Source organism: Cylas formicarius, unplaced genomic scaffold (assembly GCF_029955315.1).
Source record: "Cylas formicarius isolate icCylForm1 unplaced genomic scaffold, icCylForm1.1 PGA_scaffold_2__14_contigs__length_35257938, whole genome shotgun sequence".
In the NCBI taxonomy this organism is placed as follows: domain Eukaryota; kingdom Metazoa; phylum Arthropoda; class Insecta; order Coleoptera; family Brentidae; genus Cylas; species Cylas formicarius.
Genome location: NW_026844319.1, coordinates 21,578,554 through 21,599,368, shown reverse-complemented (window position 1 = coordinate 21,599,368; position 20,815 = coordinate 21,578,554). Strand labels below are relative to the sequence as shown.

Sequence of the window (20,815 nt, the reverse complement as noted above, 5' to 3'; positions counted from 1 at the left end):
ACGCACCAGAAAGACACAAGCTATCTTCGACAAAGCTAGCAACACCCTACTCCAAGACAAGATCAGGCGGACCCGGTATGAAATCAGTGAGACTGAGAGACTTTTCGAACTTCACCTGAAACTAAGCAACGAGTTCCATCAGTTGCTGTGGGGCCGCATAGAATTATTAACATCATGGCGCACTGAGAAAGACAAAGACATCACGTCAAAAAAACTGTGGAAGAAATTAGAAACCCTTCGGTCAAATTCCAAGAAACCACTGCCAAATACAAACCAAAAGCATTACAGTTCATAATATTTCAGAATACCATCTTTTCGATGCAGAAGTCAGCGTACTGAAAGGATTTAACTATGCAATAGGCAAAAAAAGAATACCTGTCGAAGAGGTCATTTTCAACGTCGAAGTAAGTCTTTCCGCCATAGACGAACAAGATGCGGAGTTAATACGGAAAGATGTCGCCAGAGTTTTAAGACTGTCAAAACTACCACAACCAAACTTAAGCAGAAAAGCAACCTGCCATGAAATATTCTCGGAAATTTAAAAATCAAATAATATATCGCGTGTTCGCACGTTTAAAATAATGAAGCTGGGTACTGTGAGATGCTTATGAAATACCCTGCTTAATAGTAACTATTTTCATTACCTGCAGCACGTCAATACAAACAACTTTTGAATTTAAAATTTTTCTATAAAATAAACTCTAAATCCCTCAGTAACAGTACTATATTAATGTATTAAAGTTGATGTTGATGCAACACAGGGATAAAAGTTATAAATATTAGAAAAATAAACCAAATATACCAAACTATAAATAAAATCTAGTTGGCTTGTCTAATGGCAATTTGATAACAAGAAGTCGCCATAATTCCTTTTGTCGTTAAAACTCCCATAACAGAAGATTGCAATGATGCCAATGATGCCAATGATGATTGATTTCTTTGTTATAGGTGTTACGACTTTTGATTACTAGTTTTAAAATAAAAATGGATTTTAAATGACTATGAATGATTTAAACCGTTAAACCGTTGATGTCCCATTTCAGTATGTATGTTTTTTCTATATGAATGTTGTATTCTAACATTCATTTATTTGAAATGTCTTACATTCAAACATATAGTAAAACGTAAGATATTGACCAACAGTTAGTTAAGGTTGAAAAAATCATTCATAGTTGAAATAGTAAAATACCTTTTAACTCGATTTTTTAGGAAATAAAATTTTGCACTTATCTCACTGTTGCTCTATATAGTATATCGGAAACTTTTTAGTAACGCAACAGGGATTTTCAAAGGAAAATTTGTACGTTAAAAATGGTCCATTACTTCATTTTTCGACATATTTTATATACAGGGAAAACGTCCAGTTTACCTGGACTCTGGATTCCGGAAGATTGATTTTTAAGGCAACCTCTTCGCGCATGAAAATGTCCGGATACCTCGTCTTCGAGAACAAGGCTTCCAGCACATCCAGCTGAGCTCTCGTAAAAGTCGTACGTTCTCTCCTTTGTTTTCTCTGATTACCTAAAGAAAATCGCCATGAGTTGAGTCCTGGAAGTTTGGCAAGGAGGTTACCTCCGGGATAGCCCGCCATCGAGGGATGCAAGGAGTCGACCGGGAGCCCGTGCAATCCCAAACCCGGCATCGGATAGGGGGCTGATTTCAAGTAGGCCATGGTGCTCCCGGTGTTTCCGCCGCAGGTGCTTCCAAAGCCCGGGAATGATAGCTCGTTGTCGGGGTTGCATCTGAAAATGGAGCGTTTCTTCGATCAAAATGAGTGAAAATAAAATGACATTATATCCAAATTCCTAATGTCTACCTAGCCACCATTATATATCACATTCTAAGGTAGAGTTTTTATTTTTTTCTTGATTATTTATTGTATCTAAAAAAATCAAAAAGTTTTGGATAATTTAGGCTAGTTGAGGAAGTTCGTAAGTAAATGTAGTTCAGTACTGTACAAAACACGAAAAAATGCAAAATATTTAAATCACAGCTTACCAAAGCCTACGGCACACAGTTCACAGTTTTAGTCGCATGAAAAAAGTGAGAAACATTGACAAAAAACAAAGAACCTTTTATTGATTTAATATTTCGTAATAATATGTAATACTAAGATTTGCCGAAAATTACACTTAAAAGTAAATCAAGAAAAAAGTTTTAAAACTTCGCTAATAAGAAAGAATGCTTTCGTTAGCAAGTTAGCAAGCATTGTTGGCAAGCAAAATTATTTCAGATTTTAAAAAATTAGTTGCTAGGACTCTATAAAAACCGCAAAATTTAAAATTTGTATACGTATATTTTTCAATTTGATTAAATAATAGAAATTTAAAATAAAATTGTCCTTTTTTAATGTTACACATCTTTCTAAAAATTCTATTACAATTATTGATTTTTTGAGTTTTTTGTTACGCCTATCTGCCAACTTTACCAAAATTTCCCATAAGAGTGCATTAACTTTGAATCGAATATAATTTTTTTTTGCATTAATTTTGATTTTCTGATATAAATTATTAATAAAAATTATAAACTAGGAATAAATATTTTCTATTTTTTCTTTAATTTAAAGGCCACATTCAAACTAAGGCTGATTATTAAATTGTTTAAAATACATATTTTTTTATTGTGTCGCAACTTAGGTCCTTGCATCAAATTTTTGTTTCTTTAAGGGCGAGTCCATGTGATGGATGGATTTAGTGGGATATGTATTTTACATTTTCTTTTACATGTATTTATTGTTAATTGGTCATTCGTAACGAAAATCTACTTGTTACAATGTTTTGTCCATTTTTCTCTTGTTGCACTCTTTAACATAAAAATTTACAAAAACATTTACTTTACATAAGTCTAGTAAAAAGTGATAAGGAGTTTCAAGTTCTAAAATCCTAGAAGGTAAAGCAGAACTGCACCAAAAATAATTTTTTTAATTTAGAACTTAATGGTTTTCCTTTGCATATGATATTCCAATTAATATATTTTTTTCTTCTTATCGATCTCTTGCTCTTTGTTCCTATAGATCTTTTGTGATTTTTATCCCCTTCTATTACATCTTCTTCCACGTTTTCAAATACGTACTGCTGACTAAACTATCAGTATCGCTGAAAGTTACTCCAGACATCACTCTCGAAACCCGTCAAGATTCCCAATTTTTTTTTTGTTGTCGAAGTTTTATCTGAGGACATTTTAAATGAAAATGCTTACAAATGCAACAAAAATCGCCAAGTGGATACTTGGGCTACTTAGTATAGTTTGTAACATACCTTTTGTAAAAATGACAGTATTTTTTTCTGTTTAAAAGCTTATTGCTTATATAGCTAAGTAACTTAATGGCAACGGTAGCATTTATAGCATTTAGGCGTTAAATCAAAGGTCCAACGAAATATCTGGGAAATTCTTCCACGTAGTACTTGAGTACTGCGAGCTATAAACTTTTTAACCTTTTTCTACTCTTCAAATTCGGAGATAAAAATTAAAAAGTGGGGGAAGGTGGTGATGGGGGTTAGGCCAACTTAACGGTATTCAATAATTCAAACATCTCAAACGGCAACAGTTATTCTTGAGGGGAGTGAGAAAATAAACCTCGGGGTGTGTATCCTCACATTTACCCTTGTTATCTCAAGACTACAGTGGCGATGTAGCCGGTTGATGGGCGCAACCGGGGGTTCGAGTGCAAACATAGATAAGGGCTGAAGTGGCCCTTTGCCTCAATCACCGCCCCGGAACAAGACAACTCTATTAGCGGAACAACGTTGCCCGAAATTGCCGGTCCAGTCGATAACTTTTCAGCCTAGCGCTTCCACGCTCTTTTCCGTTAATCAATTTTCGTTTTATGTAGTTTACTACGTGAATAATACGGTCGACGTTTCACCGTGGAAGACTTTTATTGTCGGTATTAAAAAGCTTATTTTAAAATGTGGATTGACCATATTGGATTTTTACTGTTTTGAATTGTCCATTTTATTACCCCTTGCAATTCCCAAAATTCCAAATATTAAAAAATAAAGTTGTGAGTTGAAAATCAGGATCCTTTATAATTTGTTTGACATTACAAATCTAACATTCTCAATTTCAGGGTTCAAACGCTGGCACAGATGCTGAAAAGCTAGCAATGTTTGGGTTAATTTTGGTTGAAAAATATAGCACTAAATTAAAAAATATGTCTTCATATATAGGGAACTTCGATAACTTGAATTTTTGATAAGTCGAACCAAATTGGTTGGCAATAGTGTCAAAAGTAGAAAATGCGTGTTAGTTTGTCTTGATTACTCGAATATCTTGATAACTCGAACGAAACATTTGGTGCTAACTTCGATAAGTCGAATTTTCTCGGGGAACGCCCCAATTACGACCGATCTTCACCTGTCTTTTTAACGTATCTATGCAAGCAGTTCAGTTTCTGTGCTTGCTAAGTTCACTTGTATGACTTACTAGTTAATACTAAGTGAAAAATACTGTTGTCCCTATTTATTACACATTATATTAAAGACATTTTTGGATTTTTGCATTTGTTGATATGTCATCAAAACGTACTTTAAAAGCTTTGTCTGTTGATCAAAAATTCGAGGTTATAAAAGAAGTGGAAAGTAGCTCAAAAAATAAAGATGTAGCTGTGAAGAATGGGATTTCGGCAAGTACAGTGTCTACAATTTTGAAAAATAAACATTCAGTCATCACCGCAATGGAACGTTTCGAAGAAAACAAAAACAATAACATTACACTAATGGATTGTGTTGACGACGTAACTACCCCATGGAATATCGACGTTAAGCCTGAAACAATTTCCAATTGTTTAAAAAAAGCCGGTTTTGGTCAGTATTCTAAATGGGAAGAAGAAGATGAGATTCCCTTGATTTTCCTAAGTGAACGCCTGAAAGAAAAGAGTGAAGACGAAATCCAAATAGAAATCGAGTTTAAAGCTTGGACAAACATTATAGGTATAGCAGAAGGTAGCACCATCAACGATTTTATACATGTGGATAAGGATATTGTTACTTCAGAGTTTCCTACCGATGAAGATATTATCGAGTCCTGCAGATCCGAACCGGTACAGTTAAACATCGAAGATGACTGCGAAAGTGACACGATGGAGGAGGAATTGGAAGATGATTCTCAGCAACCACCTTCAAATGAATTGGTTGAAAATTCGTTGATTGTCTTGCGTTCCTATTTGAAAACCAGTGAATACACAACCGATTCCCTCTATGATTGTTTAAATAAAATTGAAACTTTTGTTGAAAACCAAAATAAGAAATCCGATGGTTAGTCACAAATAACTGACTTTTTTCCAGTGAAAGAATAAACTTTAATATGTACATACATATGTATGTATATGTGCATACATGCTATGTTTATATATACCGGGTACATATACAATACATTTGTATGTACACATATTATGTAAATACATACATACATATGTACATACATCGCAGTTCGACTTATCGAAGTTCGACTGTATATCTATTTTTTTGAATCGCTCTGTTGTTAAAAATGCCCTATTTTGAGCTACTTTATCTTTCTTTCCGGTTCCCAGATCTCAGCGTTAATTTCGTCTGATCCAACAATAAAGGCACGACTAGGATAACAGTTAAACTGATGTTTTTTTTTTTGTTTTAGAAATTACAAAAAATAAAATTCAGTTTTCTTATCTTTAAAGTCCCAATGTGCTTCCCGTGGGAGACTTTTTTTAATTAGTATTAGCTAATTTTAACATTTGGAGAAAATCTCATTTTCATTGCAACTGTGCTTCATATTTTGTTTCGTTTTCCTCACAGTCATATAGTCCCTATTTTTTTAGGGATGTTATATTGGATTTATACAGTTCATAATTATAAGTAACATTTAAAAAATAAAATTTTTTGATTGTATATATAAAATTTTAAAGACACAGTTGAAGAATTAAAACCTTAAGTAATGCGTTAAATATCAAGATTAATTATTATTTGTTTCGCAGAATACCTCTAAACTTTCAGGAACAAGAAGTTGAAATGATTTCAGTGTTTTATCGATTGCTTTCAACACACTTGAATCTTAAAAAAACAAGGTGGCTGGAAAAACATCACTCCAAGTTAAAGAAAATATCTTTATGCTGTAGTAAGTTATGATTGAATTGCTCCCTCGTTTAAAGTGTCCCATGTTGTATCTTTCGTGCAGTGTGTCTCATTTTTTATGGTTTGATGCTTCTTTATGAAATGAAAGGTACCACAAACATAATATAGAAGTTTGGTTATGGTTTAACTTATCGAAAAGGCAAAACTGGTCTTAATGAGGTCCAGTAAAGTAATCAGTTTTCCTCTGAAACTCATAAATTGTAATACTCAAAAAAAACTTGTTTTTTTTTAATGGAATGGTTGGTGTCCGTTGTTCTAAGACCATTTCAATTTTCAATTTCCACCTCCTCTTATTTATTCTATGGCTCATGTTAAAGCACAATATGGCAATTATGCCAAATTGGATATAATACGGGTGTATTATGCGTGGAAGGCGCATTTAATATTGAACCCAGTGTTATGTTGACAGGTAACTAATTTTTTTTAATGAGTTATGTAGTTTTTTTTTATTTTCTCTTATTAAAAAGCTAATAACAAGCCTAATAAACTATTAAAAAAAACTAAGTGTTCAATAAAAATAAAAATTAAAGACCAAGTTAGCAACATATTTTATAGGACTAAAATAACGACAAGGCCAGGATAACAGATATGATATAAAATTTGTTTATTTTAAAAATAAGAAAATATGTTAAATTACAAATTCCTTATCTCCGAAGTCGTAACCTACAGCAACTGTAACCTCGGTAATATTAAAATAAAAGTCAAATTAGATTACATTGCAAAGATAAATTCACTATTCAGGGAAAACTTACATTCTTGTTCAATACATTTTATTAGATAATTCTGAATTAAGTAACACTAAGTATTCGATAATTAATTACTAAGGGCATGTTGAGTGATTTTATGACAATTTCCTACTTCAATCGTTGACTAATGGTTATTGTCATAAAACTTCTAATCAAAAATTGCTGAAATAAAGGCAAACGTAATCGAAAAGATTGTAGCGATTATCATACAACGAAAGTCAATCAAGTCAGACGTGTCGGAAAGGAATTAAAGCAAAAATGGATTCCCGGCGTTACTCAAATACCTACCGCCGGTCAAAATAAGTCCCGAAATAGCGGTCGCAGTTCTCCTGGCTGCCAGAAAACATTGCACCCCGAATATTAGTTGTTTAAAATGTATTATAAGCCGTTTTAATCCCCGAAGCTATGACATTCTCTTTGTGAACGAGGATTATAAAACTGATGGTAACACCTCGGAGAAATATGATCCTTATTGTTAGGTAGCAGAGAGCTGAATGTTGTTGTGAACCGTAACCGAATACCCGAATTTTCGATGACAACGTATTTTTTTTTACTTTTCCTTGTCTCCTCTTCCTTTTTTTATTCGTAAGGCCTGTTTTCGTTATCTGATGATTGACGTTCTTTATCTGCGCGGGGCTTTAGTGAATTGTGTCCGTGTTTGAACGGTGGTTTATTGGCAATAAAAACGGTTTATTATGATGCCTTTGGAGTGGATCCAAACTACCAGATAACTAAACTTAAGTAGCTTTCAATAATTTTCTGTGTTAAATTGGGAAGCGGAAAATTATATGTCGAATTGTGTAAGCCGCAGGGCGAGGCGCTGCAGTAAACGCCAAAGTTTTGGAGGATATTACCAATTATACCTCATTATGGAAGTTAGTATTTTTAGCTTCTAGTCTGTCATTTATTGAAGTTTAGGAGTGCAGCGGTGAATTGATCTGAAAAAATAATGCACTTTATAACTACAAAAGGAAATATTAAAAGCGGACACTTTTTCTGTGCTTATGCATAAAGAAAATCTGATTGGTTCACATTAACGAGCATGGAAGTAGAGCAATTAATTAATATTAGCGCTGTGAGGCTTTTCCATATTGTGGTTTTCATTATGTTGTTTAAAGTGTATTTACGTTATTTTTTAAAATGTTGTTTAGTTCTTATTTGTTTAGATTTATTGCTTCTAAAAAAATTTCAATCTGTTTCGTTACTATTGAAGTTACGACGAACTACTCGAAATTTTGAACTATTGATATCAATCAAATCTTTTCTACCAATTTAGAGTTTCTATTATGTGAATTTGTAAAATATTTTTAATTACATCCCAAGCTTATTATAAAAATATTACATATCGTGAATGTTTTATATTCCATTTCCCAATTTACAGCATAATTTGTTTTTTAAATAAACCTATATTAACTTGTATTTTTGAAACACGAATGTATTTAAGATCAGTGCTTAATAAATGAGTATTTCCACCCACTGCGTTAGTTTGAAAATTATCAGAGTTAAAATGTTTAGTCAGCCTGATTTCATATAATTTACGTATCTTTCTTTATTTCATTTTTTTGACAACTGATTTGACATATTTGAAAATGATCAGAAACCACAGACCAAATTAGTATACCACGATCAATGTAAACATTTTTCAAATGCAAGTTCAGAACGATATTGAAATTTTAATTTTTGATTTGATATTACCTCAATAATGTATGACTTTTCTTTTTCGTTAGACTTTTTCTCGGATCACATTGTATTTATTTTATTTTATTGAATTTTTAGACGTTTCTTAATTTCCTTTTGGTTCCTTTAATCCATACATAAGCAATAAGGTTAAAAACATATAATATAATAATGTAATATAACTTATTATAAATGGTTAGGTAATTTTTTCTCTCTTCTCTTTTGGACAAGAAACAAGTTTGCCTTAGGCGTTCGTAGTAATTAACTAATTTAAGAAAAAAGCCATATATTTGAGTTTAATATTAATTTGTTGTTCCCTATTTATTCTAAACATCAATCTGACGCGCCAATTAGCGCTGATGTGATTTGTATCGTGCTGTTTGATGCGGATCGCTGAAACGCTCTCCTCCCTCAGGACTTGTTAAGGGGCAAACAGAGGAGGGCGGCAATCGAATAAGAAGACAACAGGGGATGCAAGCGGCGCGATCGTTTGAAGATGATAATGTTAACGATGCTCCATTAGCCAGATTGGCAGATAACATTAGTTGTACTGCTGATCTTCGATATTGTCAATTAGTTTATTCATTAGTGGACGCAAAGAGATTTAACAAAAGTGTTAGGGGATTGACTGACTGCGATGCGAAGCCCCAATCGTATTTCATAGATCCTCTCTTTATAGAATAGAATTTTCGGTTTTGATATTTTCGGTCTGAGCAGTTTACCTCAATTATTTATTTATTTATAGCGACTCAATAGGGTTATGCCAACTATGAGTTTCTTATATATTTTTTAGTTTCAAGTTTGTGAATTTTGTAAATCACCATTATTAAGGAGAATCGGCTTAGCCTAACCACATGTCATGTCAAAAATGCGTGAATACCAAGCCGGGATTTTTGAGGATTTTTCCGAATTGTTGTATCCTAACTAAAACGATGCAAGGATTTCTTCGAATGATTTATCAAAGAACCACACCAATAATATGTACAATTTCACTTTCCTTACGATGACTATCGTTCTCCGACCTACACATTGTGGTTAATATGCCTAATGTTAGCGAATGTATCAGTAATACTGAGTAATTAATGATCATTTGAGAACAAAGTATATATTCCGCAAAGCAATTTACTATCCAACAATGGAACATTTTGCTACAAGAATTTAAGTCAAAATTTTCTTAACTATGTTGACAAACTCCCTTTATTTATTTATTTTATTAAAGGTGTTTTCCTTTGAAGTTTTACTACTTGATGATCTTCCGAGCTACTTTCAATCTTTTGAAATTGTTTTGCCTTTGATTTTGTTGAGGAACGTCCAGAATTGAATGACTGAAATATTATTGGGTTTGTTTACCTGCATTGAAAATTACCTAACCTAATGTATCTTTCTCATAACTGCTATAAGCGTCTACCCGTTGTACTCACGAAATTAAATCGCATTTAATGATTAAATACATACGAGTATAACTTTTTAAAATAAATATCTATCAGGTTACTCAAAAAAAATTTCTCCGGCTATTAAAAAGAAACGTCTTGGATTGATTTGTATTGATAAGTTTTGGTTAACACCTTTACAGGTCATCTAACATTGGGCGTCAATTAAATTTAGGTTAGGATTTGTTTGTGCCGTCCCTAAGTTGATACGTAACTAATTCCAACCTCAAAGTTATGTCAAAAGTTTGCGTGAAAAAATTGTTTTGCTTAAATCCGGAGCTGAGCTATACATACAACTGGATTGAATGGATGAGTCCTGCGAAATATGAAAACCATGGCCAATGTTAGCGAACTTGCTAGTGTTGAGTGGGTATAAGGAACATTGTGATCTAAAGATTATTATACTGCAAGTAAGGTGTAATCATCTTAATTTTGAGTGAATTCTGTAGTAACGCTTTTCAGAAGAATTGAAGTTTTTAGTAGCTCACGTGACCTTTTTTTTTCTATCTGCAAAAAATATACTTACCCAGTCGCGAGGCTGTTTGACCACATCTACTTTGGCCCCTGCAACAAATACGCATTTTAGTGCTCACATTACCATTTTAAATCCGCCATCAAAGCGCACAACCAAATAACGAAAAAAAAACAAGCTTTTCATATCAGGAGTTAATCTCCCGTTGAACGTTTAACGTCAAGTTCTTTTATATTTAGAATCTTAAAAAGTTTTCCGTGTAAAGAATCGAGAGCCTGTTTATTCCGGATGGGAGGACTTCCAATATAATAGTCATTAAAGTGGATGTGAACTTTCGAAAGCAATATTCGCCGGATATCGCTCCAATATTGCGTAAAAAACAAACACACCCTCGATTCGCTTGTCGATTTCTTTCATTACCGCGTACAGGGCCGGCTCGAGCTTCGGGATCTATAACGAAAATAGGTGGTGCTAGTGCTACTTATGTCTTTCATGCCATTAGTTTAAAATTTACTAACCCATAAAAAAAAACAAACAAGTATTATGACATTATGAAAAAAATAAATATCACTTCCGGTGGTTTTTTACAGCATTGACCATTTGCTTTTGCCTCCAAAATGGCGGAGCTACTGGTAATAATCAAGTTACCTAGGTAATCTACAAGAATGAAACCTATGTATTAATTTATTAATTTATATCTAGGAATAATCCAATCAATATATGTAAAAATTTGGTTAATCATAAAGCCCAGATTTTAAGTTAATAAAAGATAAAAAGATCTTCTACAATAAGATAGCGTTTAAAAATATATAGGGTTCTATTTTAAATTTCAGTGTAACAATGAAAAGGAAGGTAAACTAATAAAAAATAAAACAAAACCGTTAAGTGGCGCGGTAAACATGCTTAGAGAATGAACATCAGACAATATCCAGTGCACGCTATTTTTAGAATGCTTTGGAACGTTTGCATAAAAGTACGTAATTTTCAAATGTAAGAAAGTTCAGAGGTTTTTTAAAAAGCACATTTTCGAAAAACACCCTATAACTTTGAGATGGTAACAATAATAATACTTTAGACTTTAGACTTTATTGGCCATTAAATACATGACAAGAACAACAAATGGCAAGTCACATCTGTGAAAGAAAATGAATTAACACAGTACCAAACACATTCTAATAACATACATAGAGAGCAACATAATTATCAGATAGCCAAACACCAAACATTGAAACAAGAATTAGCTACCAAGTACCTTAACCGGAGCATTGTTTAAATTGTGCACCTTGCTACAAGAGAAAATAAGCTGGTTCGTTTAACTGGAAGGAGTTCGACCCGAACCATCCACGCGCTCTAGTCTTATTGGCCACACTATCAATACTAAGTTCATATGGGTTTCTAGCTCGGGATAAAAGAATTGTATCATCCGCGTAGAGCGTAGTTTTACATGGTATGTGGGAACGCAAATCGTTGATGTAAACTATAAACAGCAGGGGCCCGAGCACCGAGCCCTGCGGCACTCCAAACGATACCGGCAAGCTGGAGCTACTGAATTTTCCATTCACTTCGACACACTGAAGTCTACCGCTAAGATAAGAGCGCAATAATCTGTGAGGCATGCCGTACATGCCATACCACTCGAGCTTCTGCATCAGCACTCCATGATTCACACTCACACTCAAATGTAGAATTGTGCTATAGACTAATTCACTGGAAACCGGATCCAGGAAAAACGACCTCGTGCGACTTGATTGCCTTCTGATATAGAGCATTGGATCATTTATTTTTTTTATTTCGGCAGTAATGCGCGATGCCACCTGAGAATAATATAAGTTGAAATCATTGGTACAACTGGTATATCCGCGAATAAGGTTTTTCTCACTGTTAATAAGTTTCCAGCAGCTCCGACTAGTATTGTCAGAGTTGTTTACAAACAGACCATAAGCTGTAGCTTTATTTAAATTTCTACACTCCTGCCAATGATCCGGACTGCCAGACGCTTTGGCCATGGCCTTTACATGTAAGAGCTTATCATGCAGGCAACTTAGATCGCTATTGTACCAGTGAATTAGTTTTAATTGAAAATCTATCTTCTTTCAACCTAAAATCAGTTTTCACATTAATGAAAACACCTTCAAGATCGGAAAAACCAGGCTCAACATTACCAGCGCTGTAAAAGGTATCACAAAAATTTACCATAATGTTGTCAATGCAATTTGCTGAAAGGGAATGTTTATAGTCTTCATTAAAAAAGTGCGGAAATGTACTCTTCTATGAGACTCTACATATATACCGTCTACTACAAACTTTTATGCAGGGAAGACTAGATGGAAGAAGGGGTATCGGAAGAAAAAAGAAATCCTGGCTAAGAATTGTCAGGGACTGGACAGGGTTGAATGTGGGGGAATTGTTTCATATTGCGAGGGATAGAGAAGCGTTTGGAGTAGTGGTCACCAACCTCCAATGAAAGGGAGAAGGCACTGGAAGAAGAAGAATGAGACTCTATTATAAGCCATCCAATCTTAGCTTGCTATCTAAACAAAGTCCAAGTTCTTAGCATTATTAAGTTAGCACTATGCCACCAATTAAAATATTTAAAGAATTTTTGATCCTACGCATCTTATTTTGATTACTAAAAAGAAATAATGAAGATTTTGTAGGGTTTAACTTAAGATTATGGCTTTTAGAGAGTTCACTCAAATAAATTAAATAAGTTAATGATTTTAGAATGTCCGAAGTATACACAATAAATAACAAAGGACCTAAAATGGACGCCTGTGTATGATGATCCGAAAATTTGCCACTTGAGGATATCATTTGCTTTCTATTATTCAGATTTGATGACATAAGAAAATCTATAATAGCTTTGATATTAGAAGTTGATAATTGATTGTATAATGCTCATTTTCTTAGCATACGCTCCAAAAATATCATCTAATACAGCAATGCTATTGTGTCCCAGACTTCTTTTTAAAACCACATTTCATAAGTGGAACAATATTGTTTGCAATACAAAATTCGTACATTTGATTATATAATAATCTTTCGTACATTTTTGAAATTGCCGGAAGAATGTTTATCAAACGGATATCATTATTCGTCATTGAATGAGAAGAAATTGTCAGTGTACGGCTTTTACCGTTATGCTTTTTATGAAAATTGAGTCCTAAAGACGCCGAAATCAGTTTTAAGCTTTAGTCCATCTCCCTGTCATGTTATATAATATCTGAGTATATGATGGTCCCTTGGCTGATGAGTTTCGTGTTGCAATTTTTCGGATTTTTGATTTATGACATTTTTTCAAGTTTGGAAAACATCGTTTTAAAGGTTTTTTCCTTAGATGTTTCTTAGGTTTGTGTATGGAGCGTTCATATAGTCTTGAATGGTTTGAATTTTTTTATATTCATAATTTTCTTAGATTTAAGTATATCTATTTTTTTATTGTAGTGCCTTAGTTGGTGGTTGATGATTTCATTTTGTTGTAATAAAACATTAAGTTACGCGCTAGTATTTAGTCACTTTAGTTACCATCTTTGCATATTAATTTTAATTTACCGAACAATATCTTATTTACTTAGGATAAGTTATTTTTCATGTTCCAACTACAAAAATGTTTTTTTTTTGTATAAATCGTTGGAACATATTTCAAAATCCATCTAAAAATTAAGCAACATCTCTCGGCAAAACGATATCGGTTTCCATTTTACCACAGACTTTACAGTGCGGACCTGGATGTAATCTTTTCGTTTCTGTTTATTCGAATTTTTGCAGATGTTTCTGCTCGGCCCTTTTGAAGTTAATGCGAACATGCACGGCCTCAATCTAGCGGAAATTTTACAATAATTGTTTGGCCAGGCCAACCTGTTTAACTTGGGGTAAGGCTAAGGCGTTTTCTTGAAGGCTTAAAATTACCTTCAATAAAATATAATAGAAATAGAGATAGATAATTTAGAGTAACAAAATAGCATTATTCAATAATGATCATCACAGTGCGTTTAATAATTATGTTTACAATACAATCGAATCCGGGTTAGACGCATTCCTCATCCTACTTACTGAACGTAGCAACTAAAGATTTGCAAGAAAAAATAACAGATAAATAATGGGTCAATTCTGTTATTAACTAAATAGGTTGATTGCCTAAAAGACTTAACGAACGGCAAAACGGTAAAAAAATGCTCTCCGGATAAAGGCAGCTCCGCTCTTTTTTATTAAAGTTGTGACGCAAAGTCCTGTCGAGGTTTCTATGCGGCACTTGAGCATATGTGCACTCCTAACGGCATTATGGCGGCGCAATAAATGAACACGTACCTCTAGAAAAACCGCACAAGTGTAAAAATCTTTATTGGATTTTAAATTAAAAATAGCCTGCTGTCGGCTGTCGCAAAACGCCACAAGTGTACAGTCGATTCCCTAGGGTTTCTTAGGACGCTTTTCTGGAGAAGCATTTATCTTTTTTTTTTTTATGTAGTTACTAACAAATATGCTTGTATATTTTCAACAAAAAAAAGTCAAGAAGCATAATTAAAATGAAATCATTTAACTCAACTTTAATATTTAATATAATTTTCTGTTGCTGTTGCTTACTGAATTATGGAGATTATTATTATTAACTGGTTAGAAATTAGGCAGGTTACATATGACAATAATAATCTACAAAAATTTATATTTATATTAACGAAGATTGATTTTTAAAATACGAAAAAATGGAAAAGGTATAAAAATAAAAAAATGTCCAAAACTTTTCAACTATCAAGCATAAAGTTGCAGTTAATAAAAATGTTACTGCCAAATACATAAAATTGGCGATGAGCGCTGGTTTCTATAGAACAGTACAAAAAACCTAACGACAATTTTTAGCTAAAAGAAAAGAAATAAAGAAAAGGAAGGACGTAAGGGGAAACATACTGTTTTTTAGAGTGCTACATTCTGTGTACTACACGTAAATCTAAGTGAGGTTTTGCATTCTTTGTATTAATTTTTATCCACACAATAACAATAGTTATAGCGATAATTAAAGTGAGACAATATCGAATCACGATTTTCTTGCGGTTTCGTTAAGATTGTGATGATGTGGATAGAGTGACTACTTCAAATGGTGAGTAAATTTTCTTTTATTATCAATTGTTAGTTCCAAGTCTAATTATTCCAGAGGAATGTAAGGGCAATTCAGACAACAAATTTTTAACATATTCGACACAAAATAGAATGGAAACGGATTTTAAAGGATTTAGGTTAAGAGGTCTCGTAAATTCTAAGTAAATCATTATTTATTAACGTATTGGCAATAACTACGTCCTACGGACAGAAATAATAGGAACGCTGAACGGCATCAGCCAATTTACGATAATATTAAAAGTTCAAAATGACAAAGGGACATCATTTCAATTTAATAATTGGAAAATTTGCAAAACCACAATTTTACTAGAAGATTTGTTCTCGGCAGTTTTGCTGGTGCTAATGGTTTGCGGAAAAAAATTGGGTGGGGAGTTCAGGCGCATTTGTCACTCGTAAAGGCGTCCGTGGCAATTGACAGATCCGCCGATAACCGATCTCAAGATGGGTACCTTTCAAAGTGTCTAGTTACAGGTAATTTTCGAGCACCCATTCCTCAGATGTTATCGGCGTTAGTGAAGTTGTGTAAAGCCGCGGAAGGTTGCAAGTTTACACCAATTTTATGGTGGTTTGAGTTTCGGAAATTCAACCGGGTGGAAGCTACGATACAATGGTACAGCAATTTTGGTAGGCGGCTCGACAAATGGGTCCCTTTTTGAACTCCCGTCAACGCTCGCAACGTATATTCGCGTCGGCCATTTTTTCATCGTTGTCACAAAAACTACAAAATCACAAAGGAAAAATCAATCCTTTTTCTAATAATAAAGGATTTCAAAAAGGTTAAAATTTTCATTAGGAGTGTGGGAAATCTGGGATCGCGATCGAATTGGTCTTGAAAGTTTTTCAAATGTTATTTATATCTCTACTTGTTATATAGATATCGCCAATTTATGGAATACATTCCTGCAGATTTTCTTGAAAATTGAATTTTTTGTCTGAATTAATTTAAAATCTGTTAGAAGGTAAGCAAAAATTATTCAACGTTTATATTATAAGCGCGCGGAAAAATTATTGATAAAAATAAAAAAAAACAAAACTTTTAGTTAGTCCTATACCACACCACCTTTTCGCACGCCACTGAATAAAATATACCTTACGTTAATTTCGCCGATATTTTCTTCGAAACCAATTTTACTTCTATGAAAAATGCAATTTTCCAGATAATCAGGTGCGTTGATTTTAATAGGTCGCTATAACAATAACCTGTTTTTTTTTTGCTTACGCGACCTGGAAAACTGGTAACAAACAGGAGAAATTACTCTTCATAAATATTTATTTCTAAGCTAAGAATAAGGTTATCTATTGATAACATCAATTAGTAAAATGGATTTTGAAAATCATATTCCACTTCCTGTCAATGGCGAATAAATAAAGTAGCTGTGGTGTTCCTTCAATATAAATGTCTATGCTTCATAAACTTAAAATAATATTCCGCCATGATATTGTTCTTATCAACAATGGATTGATTCAATGACTTTAGCAGAATATGTACCTATTCGATGTTTAAACCGATCTAGCGTGCGGGTAGCGTCACTTTACTATATCAGTTTCGTTTCCCATGAATCCGAGCCACTTCGTACATTTTCGGGATTTTACCGCACGGATTTGGGAGCAATCGGATGTTTTCGGAGATATTTCCCACGCTCTGAATTTTGACGTTTGTCAATTCTGCCGGTCATGTCAGTGAATGTATTCGTGTTGTTTTGCGAAAATGTACCCAAAAACCAACCGTCGTAGAAAAAGTATAGTATGCAACACGTTCCGTAAACTTTTTAGCTCACTCATTTATTAAAAACTCGCTTCGCTGCGCTCCGCTCGTATCAAATAAACTCATAAGTCAAATGCCGTTTACCGCAGTTATTGCATAATACTTTTGGTTACATTTTTGCAAAAGAGCACGGTACATTCACTGAGAGACGTGTGACATGACCCTCAGAAGATGCCTCATATACTGAAAACATTCAAAATGGCCAAAGTATTTTAAGTGACACTTTGGGCACACCTGATAATTAATTCGGTATTTTAGAGTAGATTATAGAAAAAAATTATTTATAGTATGGAGACATGTGGTTAAGATTCTGATTGCTACCTGGCAAAGGTGAAGCAAAAAATCAATTTAAAGTCATTTACTATACAACACGAGATTGCTTTCGCAATCTCGTCGCTGCGCAAGGCAACTGCTCCGCGCTACGCACTACGCAATCCATGTATTTCTCCTGTGGACCACTATGGAACTTTCGCAAAATCGATGTAACTTATTGTGTATCCACCCTATATAAAGTGTCTAAAGTTACACTAAAGTTTGGTAAAGATAAGAGTTTGTACTGGTACTTGCGATTTAAATTAAATATCTCGCGTAACCTATATGACAGACATAAACTAGAACTCTCTCTCGACACAGTTTACGATACTGTTCAAATAACAGTTTTTATTTATCGCCAAAAATTTAGATTCTATTACTATAAACGACACACCCTCTATATAATTCAAACAATGTTCGAAGTAGAGGTTATAGCCCTGGATCTCCCACGTTTCGTGGTATATGAATTTTTACAAAAGAGTAAATTGTTTTCGAGGAAATACTTGTTTTCTGAAACCATGCGGTATAATTGAACATATATTAACTGCTCTTGGTGCGGCCTATAACACTGTTTCAACCAATTAGCCATTTTTTTACGAAATTTGGTTTACGGCTAATTATTTATTCTGGAAAAAACAATTTTCAGGTCAGTTATATTTTTCTATATAATTGATAAACCCTGTATATAATCGAAAAAGGCATGAAATAAATGTTATAGCACTGGGTCTTCCGCGTCTAAAATTTTCTAAAAATTGTTTGAATGTGGGCGTGGACTTCTACCTCTTTGCTAAATTTGCACTTGTTACATTTCTTAATATAGCACGGATGTTTTAACTGACCGCATGGGCTATATAACCATGTAAAAAAAACTGATCTTTTGAATCACACCCTTCTAGTTATTCTAGTTATGGTCAATTATCTTTTTAGGGGGAACCAAATTTTCAGATTTTTGTACATTACCGACGCACCCTGTACAATTTTAAAAAATAATTATAAATAGAAGTTTCTGATCCGGTTCCCGCGCGTCTTTTGGTTCAAGAATTTTTTCGATAGTTTTTGAGAAATGCGGTTTTTAAATTATTAAAAATACTTCCCGACCCCCCCCCCCCCCAATTTTAATATATTCCGTCAGGGAACTAAGCTCTATAGTTGCGCCAATTTTGAAATCGATAGCTACAAATTTCGTGTTTCATAGCGATGTACGAAAAACAGATGAAAATCGCGTGGACTGTTTAAATGGAGAAAAACCTCAGCGCACTGGCTCAAGTCGTTATTGGAGGCGTCGGAGAAGAACCAAAACATTTTTTTTTTCCGACGCTGATGATTTGGGTACCATTGGGGGTCCCCTAGGACCTCCCATTACCGAGATATAAGTTTGGTTGCCATGCGATTTTTGCGAAAGTAATAAGTAAAGTTTTATTAAATAATTAAATTCAGCTTCAATTATTTCTCTCATTGTTTATTGATAGAGTTCTGATCTAAACGACTATAACTGGTTCCCAATTCCAGATTGAGTAAGTATTCTAGAAGTTAGAGCCAGTTAAAAATTGTCAAGCTACGCAGAGTATAGTTCAGTAGATGGGCAAACAGAATGAACCAACAGCAAAAAAAGCCAACATATACGTGGATAATAATTAGTTTGGCAGAATTCGTCCGTCGCGTCGACATTAACGTGGTTAATAAAGAGTAGATTTTATTAATATTTTACCCGTATCCGCCGCTCTATAATGTATAAATACGCACGTACGAGTTTTGGTTAATTAACTTGTTTATTAAAGGGTTCACCGGGAGCTTTACGAGTTTAAGCCCGTGATTAGTTTTTGCGATACATATACTATATATACGTATTCGCTTCAAACACGAGCTCTTCTTTTTCAAAAAGCCTATTATGATTTCCGCGATAAGTTTTTAAGGTTTGTTTTTAATAATGTCATAAATAACTTCAAAGTTAAAATTTCACGTCCAGTTTACAATAATTTTAGTGAAAATTGCGTTTGCAAGTATTTTGTGATCGAAAAGTTTGATTTTTATATTTTTTTTCTCATAGTCAACATCAATTATAGAATATTATAGATAAAACAATATGTATTGTTCTGCTACTACCTAATGTAATTAGCTACACTTTCTTTTGCTTTTGATTCGCAATACGATTTTGATCGATTTTATTGGACACGGCTAACACAGCTAATTAATTTTCAGAGATTAATTTAAATATTTGGTTAACGAAAAACGTCATAACTGCGTAATCAAATGTACATTACGCAAGCCGTTCTTAAAAATATAATACGCCAATTAAACTCGACCTATTTTGACACAAAGTTTCCTACTTTATAGAAAACACCCACAGAAATGTTAAATGCAAATTAAGGTTTCGGTTCTAATCGGCTGTTGATATCTTTGGCTTAATTTAGGATGTTTCTATATAAGGGACTCGTAAACATGCATTTTCAGTTGCGCCAACGGATCCATGACTCTCAGATATGAAGCTATATAGTTTAACGTGTCCACGAAATGATGTCAATATTTGTTTTTATTATACTCAGCCATTTTAATTTTAGAGCGCTTATACTTACGAGTTAGAAGCAACATACAGGAATATATCATCATAATATACCCGTTTCCACTGAATAAACACTATTAAGACGTTCAAACGAGCTTCTAAGATGATTTTCCGGTTACAAATTCCGGACACAAAACGCCAGTAATTAACTTTTGAGTGTTCTACTATTCATTAAACATCGTTGTCTGAGCGTCCGACTCCCATTCGAGTCCGGCAAGAACTGAGTTACGAGACCAAAACAGCACTATTAAATCCAATATAATCATAATATAATGATAATGGTCTTTGCGAGGATCTCCGGATTTAGTGCCATTTCCAGTTAATCTTCTTAACGTGTGAATTCGCTTCTTTTTCTAATCGGATTTCAGATTAAGCGGAATGGTATCGGTTAGAAGCGTTCTTAGGAAGTTTCGGCGGCACATGCGCCTGAAACGATCTGTATGTATTCATTTAATGACGCAAAAAATGCGTATCGTCGAACGTTTATGATGGGTTATTAATTTTATGGAGTCGTTTAATTTTAAATTGAGTTGTAACATCAATTATATCAACCTCCATTACATCGATGCATTTTACTAGTGTTACACATTACAGATAAATGGTTAAAGCACCAACTTAGTAAAGTAATCCG

At 33.7% G+C, this 20,815-nt stretch overlaps 1 protein-coding gene across 1 annotated transcript in view; it reads right to left on the bottom strand.

The window, feature by feature from the left end:
- LOC132698202 (homeobox protein OTX2-B-like) overlaps positions 1-20,228 on the bottom strand; it is a 28,326-nt gene extending 8,098 nt beyond the window's left edge. The window contains exons 1-4 of the mRNA XM_060664148.1: positions 20,198-20,228; positions 10,487-10,524; positions 1,573-1,742; positions 1,370-1,521 (exon numbers count right to left, since the gene is read on the bottom strand). Coding sequence (XP_060520131.1) covers positions 1,370-1,521; positions 1,573-1,742; positions 10,487-10,512 — 348 coding nt within the window. The 5' untranslated portion in view covers positions 10,513-10,524; positions 20,198-20,228. The remainder of the gene's footprint in view (positions 1-1,369; positions 1,522-1,572; positions 1,743-10,486; positions 10,525-20,197) is intronic.
- Positions 20,229-20,815: the final 587 nt, after the last annotated feature.